This window comes from Camponotus vicinus, unplaced genomic scaffold, assembly GCF_025532165.1.
Source record: "Camponotus vicinus isolate PSW18456_S1 unplaced genomic scaffold, iyCamVici1.0 SCAF_2, whole genome shotgun sequence".
Classification (NCBI taxonomy): domain Eukaryota; kingdom Metazoa; phylum Arthropoda; class Insecta; order Hymenoptera; family Formicidae; genus Camponotus; species Camponotus vicinus.
In genome coordinates, this window is record NW_028141956.1 from 23644372 (window position 1) to 23664337 (window position 19966).

Sequence of the window (19966 nt, forward strand, 5' to 3'; positions counted from 1 at the left end):
TATTAATACAAAAAAATATCATATTATAAATATGATTTTTACAATTACAAAGAAATGTATAAAAGATTTATCTTATCTTTCAACTGTAATCTCTTTTTGTCACAAGTACATGTGACCTTTCTGAACCCCAAACAATTAAATAAAATTAAATTAAATAAAATTTTCAAAAACATGCATATTTGGAGCTTTATCGTTTCCATCAATAATTAAAATTTGTTAATTACAATTAATCATTATAAGCATTTTTATTGAGAAAGTACATAAATTATTTTAATAAGTACATAAATGTTAATTTAATTTAAATTCTTTGTCTATCTAAAAATGAGGGATTACGATACATTTTAATGATTTCTTTTTATTTATTGTTACATTCATAGTCGACTAGATTGATTTTACAAATATTCTATTTATACTGCAACTTTAACAATTTGTTTTTGTGTTGTTACAAAGTAATCACAAAGTTATACCTTCTAAATTTTTGTATAAATTAGATGCGCTGCGCGCATAATATTCATATATATATATATGTAATCATAGTACAGTGTTTTTAGTTAAGGCACAACAACCAAAATGCAATCCTGATAATGCAATTATCTCTCTCTTTCTCTCTCTCTGTAGAGAAGTTTAACTTATTGAACATTTTATATAGAGACAATACAGTAGAACATGAAAGTATTCAAATAGCTTTACTATTCAAAAATTGCATAAATATTTGAATACTTTTATAAACCACATATTTGCATGATATCAAAATGTTACAGTTAGTTTATTTTTATTACCTGATTAATAAAAAATGTAAATATAGTAGCTATTTTTATTAATAGTAATAAAAAATTTTTATGAAAAGAAACACATACATAATTATATATTACTGAAAATATGTACATAACACTTTTTACAGTAACACAAGTAATTTCTAGAAATGCAATATATTATATTCTTCCTATATCTAATATTTTCAAAACATTTAGAAACTACAAAAATATTGAATATTAATTTTCAAATAACAGCATCAATGATCTTGTTCATACGATACAACATTTTAAAGAAATTTTTGTGCATTTTAAGGATATTTATTTATCTGATCAAATTATATAATATTAAAATTATTCTTGCATTTGTATGCATCGAAGTTAATTAAATAAAATTGTGCTAAAAAGAAAAACTAATTTTATACTGTTGTATTGCATGAAATTATTTACACAAGAAAACATTTAATATATATTTCTATATCTTTAGAAATGTAAAAATATTTAATTGCAATTTAATTACAGTTTCTATATCTTTATATTTCCAAGATTCAAAATTTGCAGTAAAGATTTTGTAATTATATCAACACAAATGTATATACAATAAATATGCATCAACAAATGCATCAAAGTGCATTTTTTTAATATAATAAAAGAGTATCTTATAAAAAATTACTATCTCGCAAATGGAATATAAATATTTTGTTTTAGTATTGTACAGTCATTTGTATAATACTTTTGTTAGCTTTGTAGTATTTCATAATAGGATTCATAACTCAATTAAATATTAATATTAAATATTAACATTAAATGTTAATTATCGATAATTGATTGGATTGTCAATTAAACTTCAAATATTTTTAACTGGGCGTTATAATTGAAAAATTTGTGACTTGCAATATAATTCCAAGAATATATAATGCAGTTACAAATATCCTATTATGTTCTACATTTTATATAACAATACTGAAGCTCGCGGTTGAAAGATTTTAAAAGATAATTATCTTTTAAATAAATAAGAAATTTTTGATTGATTGTTTTACCGTTTTCATCCATATTTTCGTTTATGATAATTAAACGAAAATAAATATTGTTGAATAGAAAAGAATCACTCTTAAAACAATGTAAGCCAATAATTTATCCGCATTGATAGAGTTATGCTCATTTCGTGAGGAATTCGTAGAGGAATCACTCCTAATGATATTCTGTAGTCGGAGTCACATTGATCATGTCGGTAGTACTAAAAAACAAAAATATATGTATATGATAAATAGAAACAAAAACTTTTGCTATTGTTCTTGATAATAAAATAAAACCAACAATTATTAAAGCATAGAAGAAATTAAAATTTTTTTAAATATAGCAATACAAATAAATTAGAGAAATATGTATCGTATAAATTGAAGTAAATATTTTTCTTCAGGACATGCTACATGCTATTTATATATTTACTCATATCTCTTGATAGAAATAATTTACATCATAGTTTTATGCCACACAGACAAGCATTGTTTCTTTTATTACTTAATAATATATAATCTTAATATATAAATTATATCCTTAATATAATGTAAAAAGCAAAACTACAATAAACATCACAAAATCGCGCGTTTCGATAAGTTTTTACTTTGCGCCTATTAATTTCACATATATCTTCTAAAAAAAATAGCTTCTATAGATATACATTTTTACTTTCAAACAATATAAAATTGTTGTGATTAAACAATTGTTGAAATTAAAGTTGATCTATTAAAGAAAAAATTACACATAGCAGCATTTTAAATATAAATATCTCATTCTTCTGATGTATGCAGAAAGATACATATACATCTTGACAAAGCATACAATACACATAAATATAACTAGTCGAGCGTGATTTTTATTTGTTATGATTACTATTAAAATACACATCTTTTATACTGTCAGTATTGAAATAATAAATTATAACGACAAGACACTCGATTAGTCATATTCCATTATATACAAGGCAATATTTTACAAATCAATTACAGAAGGGTAGACATAACACAATATCACAAACACTTACAAGAACATATATGGTGCCCTAAGTATACTTTCTTGTAGTCGTCTTTACATTAGTTTGCTGTATAACATATATCAAATTAAATTATCAACTCATGTTGTAAAAAAAAAAAAATCTCGAGAATCTCTCTTTATAAATCTCTCTTATCGAAATATCTGTTTCAATCTAACTTAAAAGATTACTTGTTAATATTAACATTAGATAAAGATGAATATTAAAATACAAGATGATATATCGTTTAAGATTGATACACGTTTATGCATTTTCACAGTTACACAAGAGTACATTTATGAACATTAAAGATATTAACATATATTTTGCTTTTACATCATTTTATGTTCGAGTAATCGATAGTTCCTTCACCTTTGTGTTGAAAATGTTATTAGAGAGAATATTTTTTATATATTTATTGTTTATATAGACAAGAATGAAAAGCATTACATAGTATATAAATATGATTGTTACCTCTTGGAACATTTAATATGTATAATGAGCAATGCTATGCCCAGCAATAAACATAAACTTCCCACAACAATATAAGCAATACCGAGGAAAGGATTCTTTCCTCCCAAAAGTGAAGTTGTACTTAAAATCATCTTCTTCTTTCCATGAAAGCCAGATACTGAAAATGCTGAAAAAATTTTTTCAAGCTAATATCAAGAAAAAAATATCATATAAAAAGGCATGTATCAAGTTAAAATTTTTCAATAATAATTATTGATCATATTTAAAAAAAAATTTGTTTAAATTATACTTACAATATTTGACTTTAAGAATGTAATTTCCTGCAAGTAGACCTTCAATAAATCCATGTTTAGAATGATCAACTCTACGGTAGAGTTTTCTGAAAGTTGGTAATGCAGCAGTTCTCATCCATACAATTAAATCTTCATTTTGGAACCCATTATTGTTTTCATCTTTTGGATCCAACTCGTAAATATGTTTAGTCCAGTTCTTAGGCTTTCTAAAGTTCTCAAATGCTTTTTTCAAATCCCCCTCAGGATTTCTAAACTTTATTTTTTTATCGGATGGCCAAGCTATACCAGTTTTTAATAATGGCACAGATTTATTATGCTTTGTAGAATACAGCGTGAGCTCATCACTAAAGAGCGAATTTGCGATGGCTCCACACGGGGCGATCGGAATTTTTGTGTCGTTTACTTCTTCATAGGCAAATGGTTCACAGTCACTCGAAACAACAGTGCTCAATTGTCCCAACAATTGATTATCATCTCGAGATTTTACGTATCTACGGTGATTCTGATAAAAGTTTGTCAGGCCGTAATACATGTAAACTTTGCCAACAAAGTCTACAGGTAATGTGAAATTTATTTCACAGAAACAGGAAGTGTTATGACCTGCTACGATTACATCTGCACACTTCATAGGCTGCCCATCGCTTCCATTGATATTGGTGGCATTACAATTAGTGTAATCTATAGTCTGTTCCTTGACTTCGTCAGAAAAATAAAGCAGTCCTATACCGACTGGAATAAATGCGACTCCTATTACAAAAAACGTTGGTAGAACTGTGCCAGCTGTAAGTATTGGTTGCCAGGCTGGTAATCGTTGCTGTTTGAATGCGCTATCTGTGTGCAACCAAGTTGATTCATATATATATGCATGTATATGTGTGTGATATATAATATATAGATTTATAGTAAAATATATATAGATTTTTATATAAAGTATATACAGGGTGTCCCAGAAATTATATATATATATAAAAATTTAAAACGGTAAACTTGTAATATATATATTGCTTAAAAACAATTCCAAAATTATATATAAAATTAAATTGAATTTTATCAATGCAATATTATTAAAATCAATTATTAGATAAAATATTGGCGTATATATGTATAATATATGTATAATACAATAAAAAATGTACGAAATTCGTGCGAAATGTTAATCGATAATCAAGATATTCCAGCTCTTGATAATCATCTTCGACGATTGATGAAATACTTACCCGATGGTTTTTTCGATTTGGGCACCGCGTCGACCTCGCTGATGGATGTCATAATTTATCGGGACAATATTTAATTAATATTTGACAAGCTTCGATAACCTAGTGTCGCGTTCAACTGCTATCGACCGCCATTTGCAAAGTGAACGAAACGACATACGTCATACGTCAGTCGACGACCTTAAGGACCATTTTCATGTATGGATTATGCGACGTGCAAATCCGCCTTTAGATCATCCCGAGACCACGTTCAACGCGCGTGCGCGAGAAGAAACCTCTGCGCATCTCCGAGCAACACAGTTTATTTATATACGTGACGTTTCAGGTATGTAATATCACGATTATTTACTTTAGAATTCAATTTCACCTGGATTGTAAAGCTTTATATTTTTGTTTTGTATCACGTGATCATCGCATTCCAAGTAATGTATTAATCGATGCTGATAAATTTGAGCAGTGAAATTATATCGAAAAACACACTCTCCCTTGGTCTACCAATGAGATCGTATTTACAAAGTTGAAAAACTAATCTAATATCATATATATGTCAGTTAGTTTGACCTCGTATTTTTTTATCCTTGTATGATTGATTATTATGGCCGTTTTTCAGCAAGCGACACAGAGCACATTCTTGTTGGTCGCCGAATAAACAAGGATGAAATGATTACACTGTGTCCTCTGCCCTATATCGTTTACAGATATTAACTGACGACGGTCGATTTACTTCCCTGAATCACTGAAAGACAATCTGACCGAACAAATAATATATCAGAAGAGTCAAAGTAATACGGTGTAATCTCGTAGGCGTTTCTTCACAAATTTATTCGCACTTGATTCGTACTTGATATCGAAAATGATGAAGCAAAGATTACCAAACAATTGGATTACCGTCAGTTCTAAGACTCATCCGGACAGAGTATACTATTTCAACGTGAGAACAAAACAATCTTCATGGACTGAGCCAGCGTTGGATGAAGCTAAGGTATTTTATCTTTCTGTTATTTGCAACACTGATATCAAATATGTGTATTAAGTTTCTGATTAATATATTCTATTTAATATATTTTTATTTTAACATTTGTATACATCTAGACATGTCAGATAAATAACAAAAGTTATAGAAAACGTCACGAAGAAAAAAATCAAACAATAATAACACCAGAACACAATCCTGTGGATGATAGGACAGTTTATAAGCAACAATCGAGTATTAAAATTATAGAGACACCACAAATGAAAGCAATTCGAGAAAAAATATTGAGAAAAGTGACTGTCAAAGATAAATCTTCTCCTCCATCATCTTCAAAAACTTTAACAAAAGTGACAGAAAATAAAACAGTTTCTTCTTTAAAAAGAACTTCGAAATTGGTAAAGAATGATGAATCATTATCTCTGGACAAAAATGATAATGAAGTAACAACATTCACGCCACAAATGTCTGCTCTTTATGAAAAAATTCAACGGCGGAATTTAAATAAATCTAATCTAGACAAAAAATTAAAAATGAGTGCTAAAAGTAAACAGCAAGAGTTGAATATGACAAATCAGAAATCAATAAAGATGCAAGAGAATCGAGAAAAGGGTACTAAATTTCAAGATGTGAATCATAATAATGAGCAATATCCAAATAATAAAAAGCAGAATGCACAAAAATCATACACTCAAAATATTTCAAGTAAGTAATACAGTTATACATAATAATATACTTAATATTTTTATATATTACATATTATTTATTAATATAATATCTTAAAATTTCAATTTTTTGTTTAGGAAAAAGAGAACTAAAATCCCCGTTTAAGAAAAATATCGCAAAAGAAAGGATGCGCATATTAAGAAAAAGTTTGAGTTTGGATAAAGAAAAACTAAAAGAAATTGGACATGCTATGATCAAAGAAAAAGTTCCACAAAAGCGCAGCAAAAGTTCACCTAACTCTTACTGTAAGCAATTAATTTTGATCTTATTTATATTTTGAAATTTTTAATATTTTCTCTTATCTTTTTTAATATTTTCAAATTTTTTTTTCTTTCACAGATAATCGCAGCTTAGGATCCACAAATATTTATAAAAATGTTGAGACTCGACTTACGAGATTACATAACAAAATTTTAAAAGAGGCAGTGCATAAAAATAATCTTCCATTAAATGACGATAAATCACAGATTCGACAAAATAACGAATTAGTTGAAAATGTGACAAAAGAAAAACTAATAGAACAGGCTAAGCAAGAAGTTTTGTATGAAGAAATGGATTGGGAACCAATGAATGATGATGACATTGCACAGGAGGTATTATCAATTGATCAATGAAACGTTAATTAATTAATTTGTGCATCTAAAATAGAATTTATATAAACATAGATATATCTGGTTATTATAATTATGTATATATGTACACCTATCTCAGATATTATGTTTTCCATCTATTTTTTTTTAAATTTATGTAAATTAGAAATCTATATTGTGTTTTATATATTTTATATACCCAAATATTGAAGAGAATATAATATTTTACATTTAATATATTTGTTATGTAGGTCGAAGTTGTTAGGACACAATTAGGCAAAGAGAATCATACAGACAAGACAAATTATATATCGGCAAATACTGTAGAATTAATACAGTGTAATGACACAGAGCCACAGGAGAGGAAGCCATTATATATTGTTGTGGATACAAATGTATTTTTGTCAAATCTTAAAATTATTGAAGAAGCAAGAGATGCAACATTTAAAAATTATCCACGTCCCTTCATTGTAATTCCATGGACTGTAATAAATGTAAGTATAAAACATTAATATAATGAATATATTCTACTTTTTCTTTTCTTTCTTTCTTTTTTTCTCTCTCTTCTATAAAAGTTTGATGTTACCTTTTCCAATTTTATAACAGGAGCTAGATTATATAAAGAGTAATAAGTCTACGCATGAGTTATCTGTAAAAGCTAGGAAAGCTATCTCTTTTATTCATGAACAATTTTCTTCTAAACATCCACGTATCATAGGCCAAACACGAGAACAGGCACTAAAAAATAAAGAAGAGTTTTCCCTTAATTGCCCAGATGATGAGATCCTGCAATGTTGCTTACAAATTTTTCAATTACAAAAAGATGTGGTAAGATGTGATTTTATTAGGCGATTTTTGACGATAGTTTGGTACATGTACCAAGGTTGTTTTTGGTAGAGGCGGAGGTTATTCTGGTACATAACATCTTGTACCCTGCTTCATTTTTGGTATAACGTGATATCAACCAACTAGATACCAAAAAGACTAGCCACGCTCTACCACAAACTACCAAACGCGCGAAAATGTTCTGGTAGAATCTGGTATACTTTGGTTGATATACCACAGTGACGCCAAAAATCGCCTATTGTGTCATATGATGTACAAGTATAGTGTATTAAAGAATTTAATATACTTCTTTTCATTCTTATTTTTTACAAACAGGTTTTGTTGTCATATGACAAAAATCTCTGTAATAAAGCGATGGTATATAATATATTGGCATTGGGACGTAATGATCCTCTTGAAAAAATAGATTATTATAATATGAATGATAAAACAGTTAATTATTTAAATGATGGTCCTATCGAAAAGTCTGTCTTTAATGATGAATTGCATTTAACAGATGATGTTTTTGAAGATATAAAAGCTACTATGAAAGATTTTCTGTCAACAGTATGTATTATGTATTGGATTTTGACTTGACAAACTTTCACGAATCAATTATCAAATGTATTTTGTTTTTACAGATTATCACTAGACAAATGTCGGAAATTTATGGAGAAGTAGAGTGGAAGTTTTATATCATTATAAAACCACCTTGGACTGTAGTAACTGCATTAAAGTGTGCTATAAAGCACTGGATCGCCGCAATAAATGAATCATTTCAAAGGCGTGCTGAACACATTTTGAAGGAATTACTTCAAGCTTTTGAACATTCACCAGGTATGTAACATATAATAAAAAATATATTACATTAATATAATGTAAGCTTAATCTTGATATTATTTCTAGTTGGTGGCAGGAAATTGGAAAATGTGGAATATATCTTAGAAAAGTGCAGCGATCTAATGCAAGCGGTTAATACAGATAAACACCATGAACTTATGAAACAAACATTTGATGCCATTATGGTAATATTGGTATATTTGTATGGATACACTTTACAATTATGATAAAGAATAATTAAATTTTGAAAACTGATATTTTTAGGAACTCAAGAAGAAATGTCGCGGCTACATCATTGATATACAACAGAAAAAATTACATGATATGATAGGCATGCAAGAAGATATTCAAGAGCAAAAAGTGAGAGCAGAAAAAGTATTCCAATGTTTCCACTATATCTACAATTACGCACGTGACTTGTGGTAAGACTTTGTTTTATAGAACATGCTATGATTTTTGCAAAAAGTGTTTTTAGTATCATACCTATATGTAAACATGATATTTTATTATTGTTTCTTGTTATTCTTCATGATAGTGGTACGGCATGTAGCAATGCAGGAATAGTGCATTCTTTTAACTTTGAACCTGTAAATTCATTGCTACCTGCAGCTATAGAATCTTTGCGACCAGAGCTCTCAAGAAAGGTAGCTGATTTGACGCAGAGTCTTAATAAGTAAGTCTCTTAATAATCGGTATTGGATACTGATGGGATATATTTTGACACTAGATATTTTTTATTATGTATTATTCATATATTTATAATTCTTTTTTGAAATTAGGTTACTGTTGCAAGCCGAAAATTCCAATATAAAATATCAAACATTACTTGGTTTGCAACAAAACTTAAACATATTTTTGCCTGACATAGAGAAAGCATCAGAATTTGATGTAACACCTTTGGATGTATATTGCTGTATAAAATTAAAAGAAGAGCCATTGAAAACTGGGTTAAAGCAACTTCAAGATTTAACCACACATTTTTGCGCATTAGCAGTTCATACATAAATATATAGGTACACATATATAAATATATTTTATGGCAATTCTCTTTAATTTACTTTTTAAGTGACAGCACACAAATACGAAAATATGTATATATACATCTATTTAATAAATAATATATTTATTTTTACTAAATGATATAATGACAATTCAGCATTGCCATTGAAAGTAGAGCATTTTTTAGAAGGGTAACCGATATATATTAATGACATCATGAAAGATGTTGTAACATTTTTGAGTGAGAGCATTGTGCGACAATCTTTGGTTAAGATCTACTGAATTACGCACATGAAAAATATCATTCCAGAAGAGAAAATAAAAAATTGCGAATAATCTCGTAAAAATCGACGTATTGAATATAAATTTCATTCTACTCTCTTTTTGGAGGAAAATTATTGTACAAGGAAGTCTCCTCAAAAGTTACCATTTTACGCAAGCGATCTTTCATCGGTTCGATTATTTCATGTACAAAATAATATGTAAAAAAAAATTATTTGTTATCGCTTCTAAATTGTAAAAGTGTTATTTTTTTTGTTTACTGAAAAAAAAGAATGAAAAATTATAGATAATAAAAAATTAATACAATATAATGTGATAAACAATTTTTAAACAAAAATACAATACGCTTAATTTCTATAGAGGTTCGCGAACCCTTCAGCAGGTGGTTGAAGCCAATTCTCCTTCGAGTAAGACGCGTGTTTCGTCTCGATCACGTGAAGTATATAAGCGTGTCTCGATGTTTCGCTCTTGTTGGGATAAGAAAAGTGCACTACTTGACCGTGAATAAGAATGCAAGTCCCTTTGCGTACAGGTACAGGCCTGAAATTACTTAACGGATAGCAGGGCGCCGCTCTATCGTATATTAATAATTCTTGAGAATTTGCATCCTTGTTTCTTATGTAACGCCTGTGCACTCCGCTCTGATGCGAACCCGGGGCGATCCATAGACAACCGTTTTCTTGCGTAGCGTCTTCCAATGCGATCCAGAAACCCACGAGTGTCATTGGCTCCGTATATAAATATGATGCATCTTGATGCATTGTAACTGCAACAAAGAATTGTTATGAACTTAAACATCATGATTTCTTCATGTGGTATTTTTGATAAGCTATAGCATATAGTTATCCCAGCAAACACCAAATAACAGTTATATAACTGTTAGTTATAATTTCCCACTGTTATGTAACAGTTACATAACATGTAACAGTTATATTGTTGAGTAGGAAATTACAATTATATAAATGTTATTTGGTGTTTGCTGGGATATATATATATATATATATATATATATATATATATATATATAAAATTATATGGATTATATATCCTGTTTTTTCGCACGCGATATATAATTTTTTTACCCATACAGCACAGAACATTGTAGCAATATTGCAATGTTGCTGCAATGTTACAACAATAATAATAATATTGCTGCAATATTCTGTGCTGTATGAGTAGAAAGAGAGAGTGCAAGTAATTAATTTATCTACCTTCCGCGCCTATTCCGGGATTCTTGTAAATGTACATCGATTGACACACTGCCGGCTCTTGATACTCTAACTGAAAAGCGACTTCTTTAACTCTTTCATCGAAGGAATACTTTTTAAAGGTAGGATGTAACCAATGAAGTGCATGACCCACCTGAAAAGTATAAGGTAATTGCTTCAAAATTACGAACATTGATTCAGTTAGATATTTTCCTTCAAGGGATAGTTTACTTTGTTTAATGACACTCTTGGATGAACCTTCAATTTTCCGTCTTTCTCCAGAGCTTCAGGCTCGAAGAAGACACTTATTTTGTTGGCGCTATCCAAAAAGTATTGCTCCTTATTCTAAAACAGGACAATCATTATTTTTGTTGATGTTTTGAGTTTTATCTATAAAGAACTTCGCCAAAGGACATACATAATATTTTATGTAATTAATTTGTATAATTAATTTTATATAATTTATATCTGCTATATTTATTAAAAATTAATTAATAAAGTGTAGTATTAGTTGCGCGATCGTAGAAAAAAATAACATTATTCGTTTTCCGCCGATTTTAATTCATATATTGCGCGATTAATATCAATAATAATACTTTATTAATTTCATAATTATCTAATCTGATTAAACACCTGTAATTCTGTCATATTGAATATCTGCCGTTCCGATTCAGATGGCAACTTGTTCGTAAATTCTTCTCCGCAGGATTTTAATTCCTCGATCTCCTCCGGACGAAAGAAGTCCTCCAAAATGACGTAACCATTTTTCTGAAACTGTTAATTATAGTCAGTATAAACGAATTATTTTGGAATTTTTTAATTATGCACAATGTGAACAAATTTGTGTTGCAATTTGAAATTATTTGCTTTTCTCATATATAATTATATTAATATTCTCGTGTTATTTATGTTATTTTGTTTCAAATTTATGATATTTAATTACATAATCGATTTTGTTTCAAATTTATGATATTTAATTACATAATCGATTTTATAAATAATTTAAACAAAACAAAACAAAAAATCATTTCTCCATTTTTTAAAATAAGTATTACTTTTTAAAAAATAAGTATATAAATAAGTATAAATTTATTATATATTTTTTACAAATAGAAGAAAGATAAGGAAAAGTAATTAAGAGAGTTTTCTTTGATTGTATTATACAAATGTATTTTACAAATGAAACAATAGAGTTATGTCAAAAGGAAAATATGAAGAAATATGTGTGGACATATATGAAGAATAAAGTTTGAGGAAACATTTCTCAATTCGCATTCATTCTTGAAATAATTGATTAACACAATAGTGTTGTACTAAGAGATTCGATATATTCGCGTTATATGATTGTTATATAGTACAGTTTGAGGGAATGAGAATTATTTATTCGATCTATCAGAATAAAGTAAAGAGTAATTGAAGATACCACTTTCAGAGTTCAAAGTTCCAAGAAATTTCATTTCCGGTGCGTCGATCAGCTGATTATTTGACGTCTGATTCGTCACAGTATCTAGCCAATGTTTTGAGTGATATGCTGTACAACTCTATATAAATAGATCGCGGCCGAGATTAGGACACCTAAAAATAATCACGGGCCATTGCCTGCTTCAAAGGGCAAACGAACCTCTCGAGTATATGTTTCTGGAGTTTTTTCGTTTACATTTATTCCGCATCTCGTATTAATATGCTGACCATGCGCCAGATCAGAGAGAGAGATTACATATATATATCATCTGTATCAAGAAAGCGAATAAATTGCTTTATTAACGATAATTAAGATAATCCATTGCAGTCGCGTTAATAAAATGTTAGACGAATTCTAGATTAGTCCGCGACGTGAAAAATTAAGCCTAATTAGGGAAAGCTTTCTTGTGCGATGCCATCAGCTTATTTGTGGAATATGTGTGTATCAACCAATTAAATATATTTAGATAAAATCTCTCTTTTAATTATTCATATCTTAATTGTTTTATTTTTTTCATTTGGCGTCCGATTAGACTTAACTTTCGAAAATTTGGTTTTCTTAATTATCATTTGTATTCTTTCATTTTATCATTTGACATTTGAAAATTTTTTCCTTAATAATAATTAACTCTTACAATTAGCTGTCATGTGAATGCATTATATTGCGTTTTTGTTAAGATATCTTTAATCTCAATAGATATGTAAAAATAAAATGTTTCGCGTAACAAAGAATGTTATATATTATATGTGAAATATAGAGTTTTGATTCTTTCTCTGTGTCAGCATTTATTATATTTATATTAAAAGTTTCTAACGTATGATATATTTCGAAACGAACATTCCAAAGTAATAAAATGTCTCTAACCGAAAGCGAAATGTCAGTTGCATGACGTTTAATTTACGGAACAATTTGATATGTAACCTATCAGATTTTCTGGTACAAATATCTATCTCATCTTCTTCACAGAATTGCAAATCAATTTATAAACAAATGATTGTTTTTCTAGCGGTTAACACAAAGTCACTGTCAAATGCTAGAAAATCTACGAAAATCTCTGTGTCAAAAAAGAAACTTTTGGTGTAAAATGTGGGTTTGACTGACGGGTTTTTGTGAACATCCCGAAAGTTATGCTTTAAGAAATTTCATAGAAAGTCTTGTCATTTGATCGAAAGCTGTGTATATTTCTCGCTCAATGATTGGCGAACCTTTTGAACCTCGGCAGTAAAGATGCCACGCGAAGAACATTTGTCGATTGCGCTTCGCTGCTCCGGGTATCTACGAAAAGTTACTTTGCGCAATTTATGTTGGTGATACGAAACACATTATTGCATTCTCCACAACATCGCACGTTTCCGCGATAAAAGAGGGATACGGTACGACACAATGGCAATATAAAACATAATGATATCTGTAATCTTTTTCTCTTTCTTTACTTTGTATTACCCTCGTTTGAACTCTGGCCTTTCTTCATCTTCGAATCATAATTTATTTAAAAAGTACTAATCATTTAAATAAAGAAATCACATTTTTAACATTTTAATTAAAGTCGTTATTGTTCTTTCTGATATAAGACTTTTTTTAATGAGATATTCTTTTTCCTGAGAAACAATGTCGTCAAGACACAAGAAGAAATAATTATGTAGAGAATATTTCTAATTTTTTATTTTGTGGTGCAATCATTTCTAGTACTCAATATATTTACAATTTTTCTGTATAACTTCTAATAAAAGATGAGATTTCTAATATTCCATTTTAAATTATTAATCAAAATATTGAGCTGTAATGAAGAGAGAAAGATTGACAGAACTTGTAAAATTTGATCAAACATTTGATGATTTAATAAAGCCATAATTAATATTTCATGCGAATTTGTGTGATTAGAATTATTTTGCAGTAAATCGACAAACTAAAGTTAATCATTTCTCAAAACTTTTTTTCAATTTATTATTTATTTTCAATTTATTCTTTTTATCAATTTATTTTCAATTTTCAATTTATTTTCATAGTTTTTCAAAAATCATTCTTTTATAAAACTATTAATCATTTTTAACAAAATATTTTGAATATAATTAACGAATGCGTGAATTATTAATTAATCAGATTATTAATTAACCTTTGATTAATTTTTAATAAATATATGGAGACATGTCGCAAGCGAATCTGGCAGCCAAACTGGTGCATCAATGCAAAGTTCTACGAGCGCGAAGCGCATCCCGAAAATAGAGTAGCCGTCGACAGGTGGGTGGTTGGCTACGTCATCTCGTTTTCGCGTCGGCGTCGTTTTTTTGGAATTTCGTTCGTATATACGAATGACTCAAATCGCGTGCGAAAATCGCGCATGAATCGCGCGGATAGAAATAGAAACGTGAGCGAATTCCTGGATCCTCATTCTTCGTTGTTCATCCTCGTTTCAAGCCGCGGTTACGAAGAATCAATGGACAAGGTCGTCTATTTCGCAAGTGTATTAATCTACGTGTATATGTTGAGTCTGAGGAATGAAAAGAAACATCTGAATTTTTAAAGCGTATTCTATTGTTTCCCTCTAATGTTGTCGATATAAAAGACGATAGTTACACATACTTAATAATATTATTAAAATATATATATTATTATTTTATCTTGAAGCGTAAGAAAATTCTTTTAATTTATTTAAAATAATCATTGGAGAATATTATTTGACTAATGTTAAGAACAATGTCCAATTAAATATTATAATTGGAATTTATTTAGAAAAAAAAACGAGTTGATGTAGATTAATATAGATCAGTGAGTGAGATATTTCACATGTAATGAATTATCATTGAATATGATAGTTGTACGATGAGTTTTCCTTTTTTCGCTTAAAATTAAAGCATTTCCTTCTCATGTTTATTTAAATCATTAATTATGTATTTATATTATGTCTATATTATATTTTTAAATTTCGGCGAAAATAAACAATTAAAGAACATACTATTATTATATATTTTTCAAGACTAATAAAGAAAAGTTTTTCTTTTATTTCTCATATATTATGTAATGAATGATGGAGTATTTGTAATCGCGATATTTTTAGAGGGAGGAAAATTATCATGATTAGAAAGCAATTATTTCTGAATTTTTGCACCTATCAGTGCTTTCCATTCATGTCCAAAAAAGTAACGATTCAAATCATGCAGGTAAATCAACTATTTTATGTTATCTTAATATGCAGCCAAATGTGTTTAATTCTGTTTCTATTTATGCATCATGTTATGTTAACTTTACTATTTTTAAATAACATTTAATATTTTCCCTAAAACTTCGTCTTTAAAATTTTTTGAACACATTTATAAATTTCAACTTATGATTCTCCTCAATAATCTTTCCCTGGCACATTGAACATTTATTACTGCACTAAAATCTTTCAGTTGGTACACAAAATTAATGTGTCAGAATGTCACTTAAAGTTATCTGATATATTTTCGCGTGAAAAATTAAAAATATTCCATCATTTATTACGTAATATAAAAGAAATAAAAGAAAAATGTTTTCCAATCTTGAGAAAGATATACAAGATAATACGTCTTTTAATCATTTTCACCGAAATTTCAAAATAGTTTCTGAAATTTCAAAAATCGAAAAAAATACATTTTGTCATAATGATCAAACAATATACAATCTAATGGCTTGATCGTATTTTTCTTTGAAAATTTCCTTTAATTCGAATTTAATATTTATGAATCTCGTTTTTAAAATATAATCAAATTTCTTTAGATACAAAATTAATTATTGAAGTTGTTGAAGTTTTTCCATACGATATGCGGACAATAATTTGTGTGTAAGAATTGATATAAATTATTAGTAATATTCACATTACAATTACTAAACATTTTATTTTTTTTTACTTCGTATATTTTCTCAAGTCTAACATGCAAAGTATTTTAAATATGTATGTCATTTTGTTCTTTAAAAAAATACTTATATTCTTATTAAAAAAATTATTATAGTTTATCACAGTTTATCGTAGTTTCAAATAATAACAAGTATGTATTTTTTACTAAGAAAAATAATTTTATATTTGTTTATATATTTTTATCTTAAAGTTGTTTTATTATCTTAAAATTGTTTTATTTTTTGGACGCATGTATATGTATATTAAAAAAAAAGAAAAGTCACACGTACATATTGTAATGTTAAAATAAATGGTTGCAACTAGAAATTAATTGAATTAAAAAATTGATTCCAAAATATTTTCAACAATTATTCAAAGGTATCTATTAATTAATAAAATCTGATATTTTTCAATTTATAGAAACTGTTAAAATATTATATTTTATTGCTGAAAAAGAGTTGTAGGTAACGCTGTTAATTTGTAAATTATACATATGCAATTATATTAATATTTTAACACACGTGATACATTAAAATACAACTGTGCATGTGGAAAAAAACTTGAAGTATAGAGAAATTTTATTTTATATTACTGACATGAATCGATGCTACTATGTTTCGATGGAATGATAGATTGTTCGGATAAGAGGATGCTGACCTCCGAACCGAAAGGTCCAGCTGATTATGTCAGTTAAACTTCCGCTGAAATGACGCTGTTAAACAACCTCGTTTCTCAATTCATTGACGCAATTGCATATAAAGACTTGTTATATCGCCAAGCATTTCAATTGTGTGATTCTCTTAGAACATTACAAAATAAAAAAACTGGAGCCTACTTCTCGCTTGTCAGAAAATAAAAAATTTTGACAAATGTTAATTTTACCGGAATTTATTAATATTGAACTTTTATGTGAATTCTTAATCAATTGAATACATTTGATGAAATGTAAGCAAATAAGTACATCAAGTTTTTATATCAAAATAATGTATTATATGTTATAATATGGTGGATATTCTTTATATATTTTAAATATATATTTAAAAAATATATGTAACAGAATTAGAGAGAGATACTAGAAAATATTATATATAAGTTTTATGCAAATATTGATTCTTCTACTAGTAAAAAAATGCAATATATTATAAAATATAAATATAAGTAAAATATATAATAAATCTAATTTTAATCTATAATAATAAAAATGTTGATGTTGTGTTATCGTATCGTAACAAACAACACAGAAAGTTATATATGTTTATTATTATCACTTTGTTATTATCATAATTATTATCATGATAAAAAAGATAAAGAAATATGTATATATATATAAACATAAGTTTTATTTTAAAAACATTCGAATTATACAAAGTCATACCTACATACACATTTCTTCATAAATATTATAATACAATAAGCAATATGTTTATAAAACAATCACATTCTATATTAAATTCTATATTAAATTAGATATTAAATTAATATCAAATTACATATTAAAAAGTTGAGTATTATCTGCCAATGGAATTTCTTGAAAAATGATTTATTTTAAATATTTGTTTGTGAAACGCGTCATCGTCCACATGTCAGCTTCGATGACAAACGGCGACTCGAGAACCTTTTCCATTGTACAAGACGCGACACAGGGAGAGACATAAGTCTCGTGAGGCTCACCTGCGCTCGGATGTCCATCGTGTTACGCATATCGAAACGCCGGCCTCACAATTCGATCGCTCCTGAACCTGTTTGCTGAACACGAGCTCGAACACACGTCCGCGACCGAGTGCTCGCACCAAATGACTAGGTGAGCCTCGCGGATATACGAAGTCGATCCGACGACTTGGCTGTGCGAGGCGAGACGAGAATCGCTGGCATCTCGTCTCTTTCCGGGCTCTCGAGAAAGAACCAATCAAGAACTTGATTTCCCAAATTTTATCTGATTTCATTTTATTTTAATGAATTTATCTGATGACTCAAATTTATCTCGTGTAGTCAGTCGATCATTAAATCTCCTTAGATGTTTAAAAGATGCTGTTTAGTATGTTGCAAAAATTGCAATTTATGTTGCACAGAAATGCATAACACTTGTACTAAAAAGTAAATTATTTGTCATTTTTGCTGATTTTATTAATGAAATAATACAAATATAAATTAAATAATAAAATTAATTTTTCAAAGTACTTTAATTAATTTTAAAGTACAAATTTTATAAAGAGATTGTAAAAGGAAAAAGATATATATATGTTTAAATTTAGCTCTTGCTTATAATTCGATTATTTTGTTCATTAATATTCTGTTATATAATTTTGTAAAATTTTTGTAATTCTTATTATGATTATCGAAAATTTTATTTGTGAAAATAGAGTTATTTTATGTGGGAAAATAATAAAATAATAATTACAAAAATGTTTCATATCGTGCTACACATATTTTATTCGATATTTATAATAATAATTGTTATAATATAAATTGCAATTATTAATTATAATTAAAATTAGTTATGAAAACACAGTAATATAAGATACAATAAATAAATGAATTAATACATCGATAAATTAAAATGAAATGATTCATAAATTTAAATCGTCAAAATCTCTTCACCATTACTATTTAATAAATATACACATGAATAATTTACATTATATAAAATAATTTATATTATATTAATTTATATTATATAAATCTCTTTATCTAAATATAATGTGAATATTTCAGTCATATATCTTCATATCCAATTATAAGTAAACAATTATGTATGCTACATATGATATATCAATTTAAATATAATAAATATATAAAAATTTAAATATAAAAAATTTTCATATCATGTGACTATTTATTTTATAAGAGTCTGCATATATAAAAGCCCGATTGTTTCAGCATGATGTCTTCGACACTCGGTACGATCAGTCGGATACTCGGCCATTCGTAACGAATGTTCAGGAAGTAAAGTTTTAAGAGTCGATTTTTATAGGTTGTCTCAAAATTAATGCACCATTAAAAATATATAAATTTCTTTAGAGATGAATGGACTAGATTAATATCATGAAAATCTGTGATTTTATCGTGAAAATGATAAATAAATCTGTCATTTATCATTTAATTCTTCATCTCTTGATTTACTTTTGCTAAAATTTTAATTTAATTAATTATTTCATTCAGTTATACATTCAAAATCGTTTATATATCTTGGAAAGAATATTTTCTCTACTTAAATAAAAGATTAATCTCTTTTATTATATGAAAAAAATATAAAAAATACATAATATTTCGCAAAATTAGTTATACATGAAAATAATGTGTAATATTTTTCTAATGTATCATCTCTTTTCTTTTTATTTAGGTTTACTATAATTATGTAAATTAAATAAAAGATAGAGAAAAGAGATAAATTTAAACGTTTTTAATTGTCGTTTCCTACAACATTTTCATAAAAGTTAAGCTTTAAA

General features: G+C 27.6%; 3 protein-coding genes across 10 annotated transcripts in view; 1 reads left to right on the top strand and 2 right to left on the bottom strand.

Moving 5' to 3' along the window:
* Nucleotides 1-800: 800 nt before the first annotated feature.
* Cdc50 (cell cycle control protein 50A) lies at nt 801-4959 on the bottom strand. 2 transcript variants are annotated; one of them, XM_083090375.1, is made up of 5 exons: nt 4769-4959; nt 3552-4382; nt 3259-3424; nt 2797-2853; nt 801-1989 (listed from the first exon to the last, which is right to left on the bottom strand). In XM_083090375.1, exons 1-4 carry the CDS (start codon nt 4818-4820, stop codon nt 2841-2843), a joined length of 1062 nt encoding a protein of 353 aa, XP_082946501.1. In that variant the 5' UTR covers nt 4821-4959; the 3' UTR covers nt 801-1989; nt 2797-2840. The 2 variants fall into 2 exon arrangements, with proteins under 2 accessions (XP_082946501.1, XP_082946500.1); XM_083090374.1 differs by lacking the exon at nt 2797-2853 and having other exon boundaries at nt 4769-4957.
* A 38-nt stretch (nt 4960-4997) lies between these two features.
* On the top strand, nt 4998-10308 carry Swt1 (Swt1 RNA endoribonuclease). 5 transcript variants are annotated; one of them, XM_083090349.1, is made up of 13 exons: nt 4998-5090; nt 5464-5747; nt 5858-6440; nt 6539-6706; nt 6801-7054; nt 7303-7545; nt 7658-7879; nt 8213-8443; nt 8518-8713; nt 8783-8901; nt 8981-9138; nt 9252-9389; nt 9496-9853. In XM_083090349.1, exons 2-13 carry the CDS (start codon nt 5619-5621, stop codon nt 9719-9721), a joined length of 2667 nt encoding a protein of 888 aa, XP_082946475.1. In that variant the 5' UTR covers nt 4998-5090; nt 5464-5618; the 3' UTR covers nt 9722-9853. The 5 variants fall into 5 exon arrangements, with proteins under 5 accessions (XP_082946475.1, XP_082946474.1, XP_082946476.1 ...); XM_083090348.1 differs by having other exon boundaries at nt 5011-5090; nt 5376-5747; XM_083090350.1 differs by lacking the exon at nt 4998-5090 and adding an exon at nt 5111-5187.
* The window catches only part of Phyhd1 (Phytanoyl-CoA dioxygenase domain containing 1), a 164975-nt gene continuing 154749 nt past the window's right edge, over nt 9741-19966 (bottom strand). Inside the window, exons 1-5 of one of the 3 annotated variants that reach the window (XM_083090378.1) lie at nt 18192-18337; nt 11839-11979; nt 11437-11550; nt 11209-11359; nt 9741-10763 (exon numbers count right to left, since the gene is read on the bottom strand). In XM_083090378.1, the coding sequence (XP_082946504.1) occupies nt 10345-10763; nt 11209-11359; nt 11437-11550; nt 11839-11979; nt 18192-18221 (855 nt within the window). In that variant the 5' untranslated portion in view covers nt 18222-18337 and the 3' untranslated portion in view covers nt 9741-10344. Of the gene's footprint in view, nt 10764-11208; nt 11360-11436; nt 11551-11838; nt 11980-12628; nt 12875-18191; nt 18338-19966 lie in introns of those variants that run through there. The other 2 variants (XM_083090380.1, XM_083090379.1) reach the window with 2 other exon arrangements.